This window comes from Theropithecus gelada, chromosome 19 (assembly GCF_003255815.1).
Source record: "Theropithecus gelada isolate Dixy chromosome 19, Tgel_1.0, whole genome shotgun sequence".
Taxonomy (NCBI): domain Eukaryota; kingdom Metazoa; phylum Chordata; class Mammalia; order Primates; family Cercopithecidae; genus Theropithecus; species Theropithecus gelada.
This window is the reverse complement of record NC_037687.1, coordinates 610,273-627,332: the sequence shown is the minus strand read 5'-3', so window position 1 is coordinate 627,332 and position 17,060 is coordinate 610,273. Positions and strand designations below refer to the sequence as shown.

At 59.1% G+C, this 17,060-nt stretch overlaps 1 protein-coding gene across 1 annotated transcript in view; it reads right to left on the bottom strand.

The window, feature by feature from the left end:
* Positions 1-11,342, bottom strand: part of PALM (paralemmin) — a 37,500-nt gene extending 26,158 nt beyond the window's left edge. Inside the window, exon 1 of the mRNA XM_025367709.1 lies at positions 11,286-11,342. Coding sequence (XP_025223494.1) covers positions 11,286-11,290 — 5 coding nt within the window. The 5' untranslated portion in view covers positions 11,291-11,342. The remainder of the gene's footprint in view (positions 1-11,285) is intronic.
* Between the last annotated feature and the right edge of the window lie 5,718 nt (positions 11,343-17,060).

Sequence of the window (17,060 nt, the reverse complement as noted above, 5' to 3'; positions counted from 1 at the left end):
CGCCCCTTCCCAGAACACGCAGGATGCGCCCCCCTCGCCCCTTCCCAGGCCCGGGCGCCCCCCTCGCCCCTTCCCAGAACACGCAGGATGCGCTCCCCTCGCCCCTCCCCAGGCCCGGGCGCCGCCGCCCCGGGTGATGGATGGCGGGGCCCGCGGGAGGCGGTCGCCGTGGCAACCGCGCGGTCCCCATGGCAACGCCGAGGCCCGGCGCGCGGGGGTGGGGCCGGCGCAGCATCTCCCGCCCCCGCCCCTTGGGGGTTTGGGGGGGGCCCGAGGCTTCGGGCCTGGGGCGGCCTAGAGGGGTGGGAGGGGTCAGGCATTTTTCCCCCGCGCTGCGGCTGGGGGAGGGGAGAGGGGTCCCGTCTGGGCGTCCGGGGGGCGCCCGCCCAGGAAGGGGCTTCCATCCGGGAGGGGTGTGGACCCGCCCCCGACGCCGGGTAGCCAAGGTCAGGCCGGCAGAACGCTCCACGTCACAGATCCGAAAAATCACGCGAAATAGGGCCACGACTCACGGATCAAAACGGCCACAAACCGAGAACGCCTCCCCCAGCGCTCACTCCCTCCTGCGGCCCAGTTCACAGATGGGGAAACTGAGGAAACGGCCACAAACCGAGAACGCCTCCCCCAGCGCTCACTCCCTCCTGCGGCCGGGTCCGCCCCATTTCATCGACGGGGAAACTGAGGCCGAGCAGGGCGGTCTGCAGATGGCCTTCGCCAGGCGTTCATCCTCCTGCGGGCGGGGCCCGCCAGGCGCGGGGGAGTCTCGTTCCCGTTTGATCAGCGAGGCCGGGACCAGGACCCCGGAGCAGGGGCTTCCCGGGCTCCCCTGGGCTCACGGAGGGAAGCAGAGGTCAGATCACAAAAGGTCTTACATGCTGGGCGGAGGAGCTGAGTCCGGGGCAAAGGCGTGGAAAGGCTCGGGGCGGCGGCGGTCCTGGTGCTGCTGGGGGTCCCGGGGCAGGTGCTGGGTCTCGGAGCCTCCCTGGCTCCCGGCAGCCGCGCAGAGCCCCTGGAGCGCCACACCCCCCGCCCGACGCCCACCCCGGCGCGCACAGGCCTCCCGTCCCCGCGATGCTTTTTACGGCGCGTGGCGGTGTGGGCGGCTCGGGGCCCGGCGAGGGCGTCGTCTGGAGCGCGTGAGATAATCCGGCTCCAGGAGATGAGCTACTGAGGCCCAAACCCCACGAGAGAGCCCCAAAGAGGCCTCCGCGGTGCGGGGCGTTGGTGCTGGAGGGGTCCAGAGAGGTTACGCAACGGCCAAGGTCACCCAGCGAGCAGGGCGGGCCCGTCCGGGGCGGGAGGGGCGTGTGTGGGATGGGGGCGTCGCACTTGTCCTTCCAGAACCCACGCCCGGGCAGCTCCAGCCAGAACGAGGGGGTCCCTGCCCGGGCAGGCGCCGAGCCCAGCGCCGGGAACATTCCTGCTGCTAATTGAAAGGAAAGAGCTGACGGTGACCTTGGCCATGGTGGGGGGTGGGGGAGTCACGCGGGGCTGCGAGGTGTGGGGTGAGGGGGGAGCAGGGCGGCCCCTTCCCCCACTGGGCAGGGGATGGAGTTCAGGGAGTCTGGACCTCAGCTGCTTCCCAGTCCAGGTGATACTCGGTCCTCAGAGCCTGTGTCTGCCCTGAGTACTGGCGCCCCCGGCCCTGCTTCCTCCACCGCCCTGCCCCGCTCCAAGCCCTAGTGTCAGCCCCTCACCCTTCAATAGCTCCCAGCTTCCCCTTTCCCTTCTCCACTGCCAAGATCAGATCCAGCACAGCCACCTCCTCCAGGCAGCCTTCCACGAAGGAACCTCCTCCCAGCCCTCCCAGGACACAGCACGGAGACCACCCCTGTCTCTGGGACACCAAGAACCCTAAATGGGTTAAGGCAGAGACGCATCACCCGGTGGGGAGAGAAGACGGAGGTCAAAGCAGGCCACAGACGTACAGAAGCAGACCTGTTGCCTATTAACCTGGGGTAGGCAGGGAGAAAAGCTGGACCCTGCCCGGGCCCTCACAGGAAGATGGGGCAGTGAGGCGTGAACCGGGCCTTCCCTGGCTTTCCGCAGGGTCTCAGGGCAAACCCTGCTGCAGGGGCCCCATGGTCCCTCACCACCCGACACCACTGCAGCCACACTGCTGAGACACCCCACAGAGCTCCCACCACAGGGCCCCTGTGCTGGCTGCACCCTGGCCTGGTGCACAGTCACCCAGACCTCCACAGGCCTCACGCCCAAGGCCTTTCTGCAGACGTCACCTCCTCATTTAGGCCTCTTCCGGCCTAATTTTCAGCCCCGAGCACCCCCTGCAGCCATCTCCACCCGGACCACTTTTCTTATCTTTTTCTTTTTTTTGAGATGGACTCTCTCTCTGTCGCCCAGGCTGGAGTGCGGTGGCACGATCTCGGCTCACTGCAACCTCCGCCTCCTGGGTTCAAGTGATTCTCCTGCCTCAGCCTCCTGAGTAGCTGGGATCACAGGAGCCCACCAACACGCCCAGCTAATTTTTGTATTTTTAGTAGAGACAGGGTTTCACCATGTTGGCCAGGCTGGTCTTGAACTCCTGACCTCAGGTGATTCACCCGCCTCAGCCTCCCAAAGTACTGGGATTACAGGTGTGATCTTGTCTTCCCACCAGGACAGCAACTGTGCCATTTTTGTCCCTGCCACATCCCTGGGACCAGGGATACAGTAGGTGCTCAATAAATGCTCGCTGCCCCTGGGAGTCAATGAGGGTCTTTCCATCTTCAGAGGAAGCCCCCAGCCCCCTCTTCTCACACTCCCGCCACTCCCAGGGCCACCTGTCATCTGATCACTTCCTCTTCTTTTTAAAGAAACTGACTGTCACGACTTACATTTCTGTAAAGCAGGACCCGGACTCCTCAGTGTGAATGGAGCAGAAGCTTCAACCACCTCGGGGGGGGAACCACAGATTCACAGATAAACCAACCAGGGTGTCCATCCACAGATGCTCTGGTAAACGCAACGTGGCTGTCCACACACTTGAACACAACTCAGCTGTGAACAGGAGCGAGGCTCTGACCCAAGCCACGGCGCAGATGCACCTTGAGGACGTCACACTCAGTGAGAGACGCCAGACACACAAGGCCATGCAGTGTGTGATCTCATGTCTATGAAATGTCCAGGACCTGCTGATCCAGAGACAGGAAGGGGATTGGCTCCCCAGGGACCGGGGAAGGGGATGGGAGGGGACACGTAATGGGGACAGGGCTTGTTTTGGGGGTGATGAAAGCGTTCTAAAATTGCGGTGAAAGATACACAACACTGTTGGGCGTGGTGGCTCACACGGGAATCCCAGCACTTTGGGAGGCCAAGGCAGGTGGATCACAAGGTCAAGAGATCGAGACTATCCTGGCCAATATGGTGAAACCCCGTCTCTACTAAAAATACAAAAATTAGCCAAGCGTGGTGGCACGTGCACCTGTAATCTCAGCTACTCAGGAGGCTGAGGCAGGAGAATGGCTTGAACCCGGGAGGTGGAGGTTGCAGTGAGCCAGGATGACACCACTGCACTCCAGCCTGGGTGACAGAGAGAGACTCCATCTCAAAAAAAAAAAAGAAAGAAAGAAAGATATACAACCCTGCAGTGTACTAAAAACGACTGAGCTGTACACTAAATAGCCAGACTGTGTGGCATGTGAATTATATTTTAATAAAGCTGTTAAGAATTATATACATAGAGACATGTGTATACATATCTGTGTGCGTGTGTAATGGGAATGCCAGCCTTCTCAACAAGGGCCAGGCCAAGGCAGGGACTGGGGTCCTTCCCAACCCCCATGGGGCGTTGAAGCCCCTGCTGATCCTGCCCTGAGACTTTCCATGGTTGGAAGCATTTGAATACAAACTGATGAGGACATCAGCTTCTTGCTTCCTGATGGAGTTACTGAAGCACCCCAGGCCTCTGTCCCACCCTGGCCTTCAGGGTCCCGAATCACTGCCTCCATTGCCCACAGCCTCTGCCCACCCAGGCAGGGCTCCCAGGCCTGGCCCCGTCCTACCACCAGTGTTGACCATGCAGTGCCTCCCGCTCAGCAGGCCTCGCTTTGGTCCTAAGCTAAGTCTTTTTTTTTTTTTTTTTTTTGAGAGAGAGAGTCTTGCTCTGTCACCCAGGCTGGAGTGTAATGGCACAATCTTGGCTCACTGCAACCTCTGCCTCCTGGGTTCAAGCGATTCCCCTGCCTCAGCCTCCCAAGTAGCTGGGACTACAGGCGCCCACCACCACGCCCGGCTAATTTTTGTTATTTTTAGTAGAGACAGGGTTTCACCATGTTGGCCAGGCTGGTCTCCAACCCCTGACCTCAAGTGATCCACCTGCCTCGGCCTCCCAAAGTGCTGGGATTACAGGTGTGAGCTACCGCCATTGGCCCTAATCTAAGTCTTGCCCATCCCAAGGCCTGCTCCTGTGGCTGGCTCCCCTTTCCTCTCCCCACCCAGTCCAGGCTCTGTCCCGGTGACCGGCTCTGACTGTCCCTGAATTCCTGTTTGAAACCCTGGGGCAGGAGACGGCCACTCTGGCCTGATTTTACACTCCTCAGACACCAAGACGTCCACTCAGCCATCCTCCCAGAGGGACCCCTCCATCCCCTCATGTATCCAGGGTCCAAGCCACCTCTCCCTGGCCAGGGTGCCCTGTCCCTGTGGGCATTGCTGACCACACACAGTTCTGGAATCCTGTGTTCACCCTCCTAGACATGGGGTCCTGCCCCCTCTGCCTCTGCCATTTCTCTCCATGTGGCCCTGGTGGCCACAATCAAGGCTTGGCCATGACTTGCTCCTCCCTGGTCTTACCCCTCAGCTGCCAGAATCTTTTTTTTGATGACCAGGTCAGCCATTGCTCCTCCCCTGCCCACACACTATCCATGACTCCCCATCCTGGCACTCAAGGCCCAGCAGGAACAAACACCGAAGACTATTCTCTTCTTCCAACACTTTCCCACCTCTAGTCCCTCCACAAGGTGCACCCTTCTGCCTGCCTGGATGAACCCTGAAACATCCTTCTCAGAAAAGGTTCACGGACTGGATCAGGAAGCCCTTCTCACACGTCAGGGAAGACCCTCTATGGCCTTCCAGACCCTTCTGATCCTGCACAGCATGAGGATGGTGAGGAGGGAGCATTTGTTCGATAAACAAATGACGGGTTTCCTAGATCAAGAAAGGATAAGAAGAAACAGGAGCCCACACTGAGAAAAAGGTGATAGAATTTTTTTTTTTTTTTTTTTTTTGAGACAGTCTTGCTCTGTCGCCCAGGCTGGAATGCAATGGTGCAATCTTGGCTCCCCAAAATCTCCACCCAGGTTCAAGCGATTCTCCTGCCTCAGCCTCCCAAGTAGTTGGGACTACAGGCGCCCGCCACCACGTCCAGCTAATTTTTTGTATTTTTAGTAGAGACGGGGTTTCACCGTGTTAGCCAGGATGGTCTGGATCTCCTGACCTTGTGATCCTCCCGCCTCAGCCTCCCAAAGTGCTGGGATTACAGGCGTGAGCCACTGCGCCGGCCGAGATGAAGCTTTTAAACAACATCAGGTTGGGTGCAGTGGCTCACACGTGTGTAAGCCCAGCACTTTGGGAGGCTGAGGTGGGAGGATCGCTTAAGCCCAGGAGTTTGAGACCAGCCTGGGCAACGCAGGGAGACCCTGTCTCTACAAAAACAAAACAAAATAATTAGCTGAGTGTGGTGGTGGCACCTGTAGTCCCAGCTACTCAAGACGCTGGGTGCAGGATCACGTGAGCCCGGGATGTTGAGGCTGCAGTGAGCTATGATCACACCTCTGCACTCCAGCCTGGGGGAGACAGGGAGACTCAGTCTAATAAAAAGAAGGCCGGGCGCGGTGGCTCACGCCTGTAATCCCAGCAGTTTGGGAGGCCGAGACGGGCGGATCACAAGGTCAGAAGATCAAGACTATCCTGGTTAACACGGTGAAATCCTCTCTCTACTAAAAACACACACAAAAAATTAGCCGGGCGCGGTGCCGGGCGCCTGTATTCCCAGCTACTCGGGAGGCTGAGGCAGGAGAATGGCGTGAACTCAGGAGGCGGAGCTTGCAGTGAGCCGAGATCACGCCACTGTACTCCAGCCTGGGCGACAGAGCGAGACTCCGTATCAAAAAAAAAAAAAAGAAGAAGAAGAAGGCCGGGTGCGGTGGCTCACACATTTAATCCCAGCACTTTGGGAGGCTGAGGAGGGCATATCACGAGGTGAGGAGATTGAGACCATCCTGGCTAACACAGTGAAACCCCATCTCTACTAAAAATACAAAAGTTAGCTGGGCATCGTGATGCACGCCTGTAGTCTCAGCTACTCAGGAGGCTGAGGCAGGAGAATCACTTGAACCAGGGAGGCAGACATTGCAGTGAGCTGAGATCGCGCCACTGTACTCCAGCCTGGGCGACAGAGCGAGACTCCGTCTCAAAAATGAAAGAGAGAGAGAGAGAGAGAGACAAAGAAAGGAGGAAAGAAAGAAAAGAAAGAAAGAAGGAAAGAAAGAAAAAGGAAAGAAGGAAGGAAGGAACGAACGAACGAACACAGCCTGGGCACGGTGGCTCATGCCTGTAATCCCAGCACTTTGTGAGGTGGAGGCAGACAGATCACTTGAGGCCAGGAGTTCGAGGCCAGCCTGGCCAACATGGTGAAATCTCGTCTCTACTAAAAAACATACAAAAAATTAGCCAGGCGTGGTGGCGCATGCCTGGAGTCCCAGCCACTTGAGAGGCTGAGGCATGAGAATCGTGTGAACCCAGGAGGCAGAGGTTGTAATGACCCGAGATAGCACCACTGTGCTCCAGCCTGGGTGACAGCGAGACTCCGTCTCAAACAAACGAACAAACAAAAAGAACATAAGCCCATTTCCAAGCTTCAAAATCCGAGGCCCTTGAGGACGAACCTGGCTAAGGGGGTAGAGGCAGAGATGCCCCCACTGCGTGGTGCTCAGAGGGTCTAGGCCCATAAGCACCTGCCCCTCCTCTAACCCTGCCTCCCCCAAGAATGGCAGTCACGTCCCCATTCGCCAGATGAGAATAGTGAGGCCCACTGGAGAGTGACATGCCAGGGCGCGACGGGGAGTCAGGACACCCCCTCTCCACACTCCTCTCCCAAATCACAGAACGGTGTGGGTGGGCACAGAAGCAGGGCAGGTGCCCCAGGAGCCAAGACCACTGACAAGGCCAACTTCTGTATTTCTCAGTAAACACACCACGAACGAAAACCGACACCAGGATGTCTGATATCCAGAACCACGCCTCACAAGACCACAACCCCCAGACACAGGTACCCAAAACCCTCCCCCATCCCCGCCCTCGGCCGCTTAGAGGGAGCACCCTCGGACCACCCAGCAGTGAACTCCCATCCACGCCTCTGCAGCTGTGTGTCCTTACACGTGCCACTGGACCGCCCTGTACCTCAGTTTCCCTCTCGCACAGGGCTTCCGTAAGGATCAAGGGAGCGGCTGTGCACGGTGCCTCACACCTGTAATCCCAGCATTTTGGAAGGCCCAGGTGGGCGGATAACCTGAGGTCAGGAGTTTGAGACCCGCCTGCCCAACATGGCAAAACCTCATCTCTACTAAAAATACAGAGGTTAGCTGGGCGTGTTAGTGGGAGCCTGTAGTCCCAGCTACTCAGGAGGCTGAGTCAGGAGAATCGCTCAAACCCAGGAAGTGGAGGTTGCAGTGAGCTGAGATCGCACCACTGTGCTCTAGCCTGGTCGACAGAAAGAGACTCTGTCTCAAAAAAAAAAAAAAAAAAAAAAAAAGTCAGGCATGGTGGCTCACGCCTGTAATCCCAGCATTTTGGGAGGCCGAGGCGGGCGGATCACATGGTCAGGAGATCGAGACCATCCTGGCTAACACGGTGAAACCCCGTCTCTACCAAAAATACAAAAAATTAGCTGGGCATGATGGCATGAACCTGTAGTCCCAGCTACTCGGGAGGCTGAGGCAGGAGAATCACTTGAACCCGGGAGGCAGATGTTGCAGTGAGCCGAGATTGCGCCACTGCGCTCCAGCCTGGGCGACAGAGCAAGACTCTGTCTCAAAAAAAAGGATCAAGGGTCAAGGGAGTTTTCACACATAAAGCACTCGGAACAGGGCCGTGGAAAAAGGAAGTGCCGGCCGGGCGCGTGGCTCACATCTGTCATCCCAGCACTTTGGGGAGGCCCAGGCGGGCGGATCACTTAGGTCAGGAGTTCAAGACCATCCTGGGCAACATGGTGAAACCCTGCCTCTACTAAAAATACAAAAATTAGCCGGGCGTGGTGGTGGGCGCCTGTAGTCATGGCTACTCGGGAGGCTGAGGCAGGAGAATTGCTTGAACCCAGGAGGCGGAGGTTGCAGTGACTGGAGATCCTACCGCTGCACTCCAGCGTGGACAACAGAGAGATACTCTGTCTCCAAAAGAAAAAAAAAAAAGCATCAAAGGAATTCACACGTAGAGCACTCAGAACAGAACTGTGGAAAAGGCAGGTACCCACTTAATGGTTGCTGAGTGAATAAATTACATAAATTATGCCTACACTTCTCAAACCGCCTTCCCGTGCAATGACGCGCACCTGTCGTCCCAGCTACTTGGGAGGCTGAGGCCGGGAAGTCCCTTGAGGCCAGGAGTTCCAGACCGGCCTGGGCAACATGGAAAAAAAGAAGCAACCACTTTCCCAAGTTCCACTGCCTCCCGGACAGTATCTGTCTATTCCTTGCCTTCAAAGCCACTGAAATTGAAATCAGATCACCTTGTTTTAGAAAGAAACATTATACTGTGATCAACACTGAGCAAACCAGAAGCCACGTCCATAAACAAGAAAACACGAAGAAGAAACAGATACAATGAAAATAAAAGCTTGCTATTCAATTCAATTATCACTAGATACTGTTACCTTTTAACAGGCTCTGCTTCTCAATCAAAAGGGGGATTAGCAAGTGTGAAGGAGCGTTAAGGACCCAGTTAGCACCCAACACGGAGAGTTTCCTCTTGAAAATTTCCAGGTCTGCGAGCAGGGAGGAGTCTGGGCCGGTCTCGACCATCTGTCCAGGCCCAAGTCTGTTCTCCTCCCCATTCTGGGGGTTTGAGCCTTGCCTTTACCCAGGACGGGGCTGTGGGTGCTGGAGAATGGCTGCTCCAAGCCCAATTATCTTCATTTTACCAGCCAGACCATGTGTCACTCAGGGGCCACACAAACCCTCCCAGACCACAGAGATTCTCCCCAACTCCTTCCTGGACGGTCTCCTCACCCCAGCACCCTGGCAGCATCAGCCCTGTGGTTAGCAACCCGCTAGTTTTCCTTAAACCCTCACCTTAACAAAAAATTATTTAACCTGTTCTTGAATGACATTTACAATTCTTTAAATTCTTAAATTTATTTGTGAAACTTTCCAGCGAGACAGGCACCACCATAAACCACAGCCAGCTCCCGTGTCTTCGACTGGAAAATCTGTGGAAACGGGAGGAGGCAAGCGACCACGTTCTAGCGGACGGGGCCTTCGTGCCTGAAGACCACTGGGGAGAAGAACGAAGGGGCAGGTGTCCAAGACGGGCCAGCACCAGATGGGCCTGTCCCCACCCATTGTCAGCCCGGGAACCCGGGAGAGAGGCGTCCTCGCATGGCGGCTCACAGCCGATTAACGCTGGGTGCCTGTCCCCTATGTGTGTCCCCAAAAGCAGTGATGACCCAATGGGGACCTGTGGGCCACCTCTGACGCAGGACGGAGAAGTCGTGGGGCAGAGCAGGAGGCACCGAGCCCCCCACCACCAGGCGCTGTGTGACCGGTGGGGGAGGGCAGCAGCTCCTTTCTGGGCCTCAGTATCCCCCGTGGGAAAAGGAAGGGGTGGCAGGAAGGAAACAATGGGCCCGACCCGGAGTGTTCCCTGACACCCCTCCTCTGGGTGGGAGATCTCCGTAGTCCTCCTAGGCAGCCCCCTCCCCACAGCCACACCCTGCCCAGGCCTGGCTGTCGGAGGCCCAGAGGCTCCCCCGGGGCCTGGAGAGCAGGGCAGATAAACAAGGCTGCGGGGTGGGGGTGTGGACCAGGCAAGTCTGGGCCCTGGCTCCCCTGAGCCCCTGGCTGAGCTCCCGGGGCGGGGTGACTGGGAGCGGGGTCAGGCCTTTGTCTGGGTTTTCAAAAGCGGAGGACACTGGGTGTCTCGCTTTCCCAGGGAGGGAGGGAGGCAGCGGCCCCCACCCAGCCGCGGGCGTGGCGGGTCAGGGGTGAGTCCCCCCGGGGAAAGTTGGTGGCTTAGAAAACACGCCCAGTGGGAAGGGCAGGGGGCCACAGGCGGCCTCCAGATCCGGTCTTCTGTCCTCGGGCTGGGGTGGGGACCCGGGCCTCAGCAGGGCAGCTGGCCCCCCTGTCCTGAAGTGGGCAGGTGGGTGACCCCAGGAGGCGCCTCCTGACCCCTGCCCGTGCAGTGCCCACCTGTGGGAGTGAGGGGCAGGGGGGCACGCGAGCACCGGGAGGAGGGGACCGGTCCCCGAAATGACCACGCGCCCTCGCTTGGTACCTGCTGTGCAAAGGAACCCTCCACTGCCCAGCACTCCCGACCCCACACAGGCGCAGGCATGCGGGGGTCCAGGGATCCCAGCCCGGGGCCAGCCCACTCCTGGAGCTACACCATTGGAGCCCCAGCTCCGAGACACTTCCCCGAGAGGGCATCCGACCCAGGCGCCCCGCTGGAAAGCGCCGGTTCCTCTCCCCTCTCACACATCCCGGAGACCCGGGAAGCCGAGGGCAGCCCCTCTCCCGCCAGCGGTAACTCGGGACCTGGGCAGTGGCGGGGGGCTCGGGACACCCCTGGAGGCCTTTGGGAAGGGCGGGGGTGGGGGAGCACCGGCCCGCGAGCGCGTCCAGGGCGCCAGGAGCGGTGCGCTCAGGCTGGGGCGGGGGAAGGGTGCGTGAGCGCGAGGCCGGACCGCTGCAATCCGGGGAGGGGTCGCTCCATCTCCCCGGGGCCCCCCACAGGTGGCCGAGAGCCGAGGCTCGCCCTGGAGACGCGGGCGCGGGCGGAGACTCGAGCCTCCCCCTCCCCGAGTCCTGGACCGGCCCGAGCCGCCGCTGCCCGGGTCCCCACGCGCCGGTGGGTGGGCAGCCGGGGTCGGGGAGCGGGGAGGCCTCCCGGCAGGCGCGGCCCAGCCCGAGTCTCTTCCCGGCTGAGCTGCGGCCCCAGGAGCTCCGCGCCGCCTCCTGCTCCTCGCGGGGGCCGCGACGCCCCCAGTGGGGGCGCGAGAGAGGGGGCCTCCCCCCTCCCCGGCTCCCGGCGCTCCGGGCCCCCAGCCCCGCGACCCGAGCGCGCCTACTCACTCCATCTCCCCGCCGAGGTCCGGGTGGGTCCGCGGTGCCGGGCGGGGGCGGGCGCGGGAGGCGCGCGGGGGAGGGGAGGGGAGGGGGACGCGGCCGGGCGGGGGCCGGGGAGGGCTAAGGCCTGGCGGCCGGGGCTGCGCGGCGCGGGGGCGGCGGCACCGGCTCGGGCATCGCCCCGCGCAAAGCGGCTGTTTATTGTCCGGGCGGCGGCGGGCGCAGGGGGTGGGCTGGGCGCGCGCGTCTCCGGCGCGCTCCCCTCTCCCTCCCGCCCGCCCCGCTCCCCGCCCCGCTCCCCTCCCACCTCCCCGCGCTGCGAGCGGGCGCTGCGCCTCCTGCCGGCCGTGCCGCCGCCCCCCGCCCCGCGCGCCCCGCCCCGGGGCACCCCGAGAAGGGCCTAGGTCTGGGCGCGGCGCTGGGACCCGGCTGTCACCAAGTCCCGCCCCTCCCCAGCTCCCGGGGCCCGAGCCGGGACCCTCGCGAAGTCAGACAACAAGCAAAGGCCTTTCCCGAGAGCCCAGGCGCCGAGGGGGACACACATTTCAGGGCGAGCGAGGGGATGGGGGGGGGTCCTGACAGCTCCCTGCACCCCAGGCCCCGCCCGCAGGGTCCCCAGGCCTCCTTTGCGGGAGTATCTGGTGGAGGGCGCTGTGCCTGCAGAGGCCGGCGGTTGGGATGGAGACAACCGCAGGTACTGATGTGTCTGGGCCCCGGCTGGGAGCTGAGCCTGGTCCGGGGCTGGAAGTAGGCCGATGAATTTAATCGGCCCCAGGGCTCCCATGGCACACTCAGTGAAGGCCCAGCGACCAGACCACCAGAGTGAGTGAGACGGACGATGGAGGATCAGGGAGAGCTCCGGCTTTGTCCTCAGAGCACTGGGGAGCCACAGCAGGAGACAGGGAGGACCCGTCTTCCCCAACATGTAGGTCGTGGGCCCAGCTTCCCGGTTTCCCATGAGAACACTGCAGCCCTGCCCCAGCACACCTACTCCTGGGGGTCCAGGCTGGGCAGGAAGGAAAGATCCTTCCAAACTCCTTAGTTTTCTTATAAAACGGTTCTCATCTGCCGATGTTTGCTGAATGGCTGTAGATTTTGGATGAGCTGTGGAGAAAGATGGACCCCAGGCTGAAGAGGGCCATCAACACCTTTTCTATAGTCCTCCCTTTTTACAGTGAATGTGTATTCCTTTTAGCATTTAAGACAATAAATTAGCAAAGGTAAACAAAGCAAAGATCCTATGGAATATCAGGGGTCCTGGGTCTGATTCTCAGCTCACCCACCTCCAAGCTGTGTGACCCTGAGTCTGTTTCTTAACCTCTCGGAGCCTCATTTCCTGCCCCCCCACTTAGGACTGTGGGAGGGTTAACTGAGTGAGTACACACAAAGGGCTTGGCACAGGGCCCAGCACACACTCGCTCAGGGCTTGGCAAACTTTTTCTGTAAAGGGCCAGAGAGTAAATATTTTCAGCATTGCAGGCCACAGTCTGCGGCAATGACTGTGCTCTGCCATTGCAGTGAGAAAGTAGCCAGAGGCAATATGTAAAACCATGGGCACGGCTCTGTGCCCATAAAACTTTATTTACAAAAACAGGCAGTGGGCCAGAGCTGATCCGAGGACCGTAGTTGACTGACTCCTAAACTAGGCACCCAATAAAACTGACCTGTCGGCCGGGCACGGTGGCTTAAGCCTGTAATCCCAGCACTTTGGGAGGCCGAGGCGGGTGGATCACAAGGTCAGGAGATCGAGACCATCCTGGCTAACATGGTGAAACCCCGTCTCTACTAAAAATACAAAAAACTAGCCGGGTGTGGTGGCGGGCGCCTGTAGTCCCAGCTACTCGGAGGCTGAGGCAGGAGAATGGCGTGAACCTGGGAGGCGGAGCTTGCAGTGAGCCGAGATCGTGCCACTGCACTCCAGCCTGGGTGACACACCGCGAGACTCCGTCTCAAAAAAAAAAAACACCTGACCTGTCATTTCTTCACTGCCCCTTGGCCTCTGTGTTCTTTTAGTCCAAAGTGATTTATTGAACATCTACTGTATGCCTGGCACCGTTAGTCACCTGGGATGCAGAAGTTCTGTTTTTGCGGCCAGGCATAGTGGCTCACGCCTATAATCCCAGCTCTTTGGGAGGCTGAGGCGGGTGGATCACAAAGTCAAAAGTTTGAGACCAGCCTGGCTAACATGGCAAACCCCTTCTTTCTTTTTTTGGGGGGGAGGGGTGGGGGACAGAGTTTCACTCTTGTTGCCTAGGTTGGAGTGCAATGGCGCGATCTCAGCTCACTGCAACCTCCATCTCCTAAGTTCAAGCGATTCTCCTGCCTCAGCCTCCCCGGTAGCTGGGATTATAGGCATGCGCCACCATGCCTGGCTACTTTTGTATTTTTAGTACAGATGGGGTTTCTCCAAGTTGGTCAGGCTGGTCTCAAACTCCCGACCTCAGGTGATCGCCCCGCCTCAGCCTCCCAAAGTGCTGGGATTACAGAATGAGCCATCGCGCCCAGGCAGCGAAACCCCTTCTCTACTCAAAATACAAAATTTAGCCGGGCATGGTTGTGTGCACCTGTAATCCCAGCTACTCGGGAGGCTAAGGCAGGAGAATGGCTTGAAGCCAGGAGGCAGAAGTTGCAGTGAGCAGAGATTGTGCCACTGCACTCCAGCCTGGGCGACAGAACAAGACTCCATCTCAAAAAAAAAAAAAAAAAAAAGTTCCGTCCTTGGAGAAACAGTGTTTTTTGTCCCCTACATAAATGATTCGGGGTAAATGAAGTGACTCTTACCTGTAATCCCAACACTTCAGGAGACTGAAGCAGGAGGATCACTTGAATCCAGGAGTTCAAGACCCTGGGCTACATAGTGAGACTCCCATTTCTACAAAAGATTAAAAATTAGTTGGGCATGGTGGTGTGCGCCTGTGGTCCCAGCTACTTGGGAAGCTAAGGTGGGAGGATCGCATGCGCCTGGGAGGTTGAGGCTCCAGTGAGCCGTGATCATGCCACTGCACTCCAGCCTGGGCAACAGAGCCAGACCCCGGCTCAAAATAAAATAAATGATTCAGGGCCAGGCACAGTGGCTTACACCTGTAATCCCAGCACTTTGGAGGCTGAGAAGGGAGGATCACTTGAGCCCAGGACTTTGAGATCACTCTGGGCATCATAGCAAGACCCCATCTCTACAAAAATTTTTTAAAAATTAGCCAGGTGAGGTGTCATACACCTGTAGTTCCAGTTTCTGATAGGCTGAGGTAGGAAGATCAGTTGAACCCGGGAGATCGAGGCTGCAGTGAGCTGTGATAGCACCACTGCACCCCAGCCTGGGTGACAGAGCCACATCCTATCTCAAAAATAAAATTTAAGCCGGGCGCGGTGGCTCAAGCCTGTAATCCCAGCACTTTGGGAGGCCGAGGCGGACGGATCACGAGGTCAGGAGATCGAGACCATCCTGGTTAACACGGTGAAACCCCGTCTCTACTAAAAAATACAAAAAACTAGCCGGGCGAGGTGGCGGGCGCCTGCAGTCCCAGCTACTTGGGAGGCTGAGGCAGGAGAATGGCGTGAACCCGGGAGACGGAGCTTGCAGTGAGCTGAGATCCGGCCACTGCACTCCAGCCTGGGTGACAGAGCGAGACTCCGTCTCAAAAAAAAAAAAAATAATAATAATAAAATAAAAAATAAAATTAAAAAAATTAAAAATAAATGATTCAGGGTTTGAAGGTGGTGGATGCATTTTGTGTAAAAATAAGAGGACGTGGAGGAGGCCGTGGGGAGGCAAAGGGACTGCTGGGATCATTTCTCCCACCATCCCAGCTCTAAACCTCCAGGGCTCACACCTCCCTCCAAGCAAAAGCCAAAGCCCTCCTGCCACTCTCAAGGCCCAGCACGAAAAACACGCGCCGCCCACACCTCCAGACTCAAGCACACAGAGGCCTGGAGGTGGGGAGGGAGGCATTCCGGGTGGCCGGAACGGCCTGGACAAAGAGGCCTGGAGGTGGGACAAGGTGGGGTGTGGAGGTGGGACAAGGTGGGGTGTGTAGTGGACCCGAGAGAAGCTGCCTTGAGTTGACCTTCACACCCTCACTTCCACCGCCTCACTGCGCTCACCCACCCACAGGCACTGCAGCGCCCATCCGCGTCCTGGGGGGAGCAGTCACTGCACTGAGGCTCAGTCCCCTGCACCTCGGACGCCCCACCCAGCTTCCGAAGCAATGTCGGCCCCGCCCCCAGCACGCTGGCCCCGCCCCTGAACCTCGGACCCGCCTCCCGGGCAATCTCGGCTCCGCACCCCGCCCCGGGCCCCGCCCACTGCACCGTGGTCCCGCCTCCCAGCCGCCTAGGCCATCTCGGCCCCGCCCCGACCCCGCCCCATGCACCATGGCCTCGCCCCCGACATCGGCTCCACCTCCCAGCATCCCGGGCAATGTCTGCCCCGCCCCCTGCGCCTCGGCTCCGCCTCCCAGGCAATATAGGCCCCGCCCCTGCACATCGGCCCCGCCTCCCAGGCAATGTAGGCCCCGCCCCTGCACCTCGGCCCCGCCTGCAGGCTGCCAGGGTGTTGTTGACCCGACCCCTTCCTGGACTCAGGGACAGGGGAGGATTGAGGTTTCCCGGAGGGCGCCCCTGCCCTTCCTACTTCCCTAGAGCTCCACCCCAGGGCTCCGCCCCCTACACTCCCCCACTCCTGGCAGATCTGGCCACCCTCTGGAGGCTTGGACGACCGGAAGCTCTAGGGGGGCCCCAAAACCTCACTCCGCCCCTGTCCCTGAGTCAGAGACCCCCTCGCCTCTCCCCAGTTGTGACTTTAGCTGAGGCCTTGTGACAAGGCCCCAGCCGTGTCACCTCCAGGTCTCCCCACCTCCTCTCCCCACTCCACTCTTTCTCCAGAGAAATATGCCCTGGCCTGCCCCAGCTCAAACACCATCTATGGCTCCCCAGTGCCCTGCAGCCCCACAAGGCAGAGCTGAGACCAGACAGTCCCGTCTCTTCCCTGTTCACCTCTCCTTGCCCCACAACCAGCTTGGGCTTCAACCGTCCAGACACCTGCTGTTAGACGCCTTCCCCAGCTTCCCCAGCTTCCCCATTGTCACTGGGTTCCCTCGGTACCCTTTTTATTTTCAGTTTTTTGAATAAGGGTCTCAGTCTGTCACCCAAGCTGGAGTGCAGGGACGTGATCTTGGCTCACTGCAGCCTCGACCTCCCACATCAGGTAATCCTCCCACCCCAGCCTCCTGAGTATCTGGGACTACAGGCATGCACCACCACACGTGGCCAACTTTTTTTTTTTTTTAGATAGAGTCTTGCTCTGTCGCCCAGGCTGGAGTTCGGTGGCACGATCTTGGCTCACTGCAACCTCCACCTCCTGGGTTTAAGCCATCCTTCCACCTTAGCCTCCCGAGTAGCTGGGATTACAGGCGCCCACCACCACGTCTGGCTAATTTTTGTATTTTTAGTAGAGACGGGGTTTCACCATGTTGGCCAGGCTGGTCTGGAGCTCCTGATCTCAGGTGATCTGCCTGCCTCGACCTCCCAAGGTGCTGGGATTACAGGCGTGAGCCACCATGCCCGGCCAGCCTTGCTGAATTCTCACCAGCAGTCTCGGTGTTGCCCCAGGGCCACCCGTTCCCTAGATGGGAAAACCAAGGTCAGAGAGCTCTGGGAAGCAGGGCCTTTAGGCAGCTCAGGAACCCCCAACAGCGGCCAAGCCAGCCCTCTTCAGTCTGGCTGGAAGGCAGTGTTGGGTTGTGCTATGTGTATTTTTTTTTTTTTTTATTTTTTTTTTTTGAG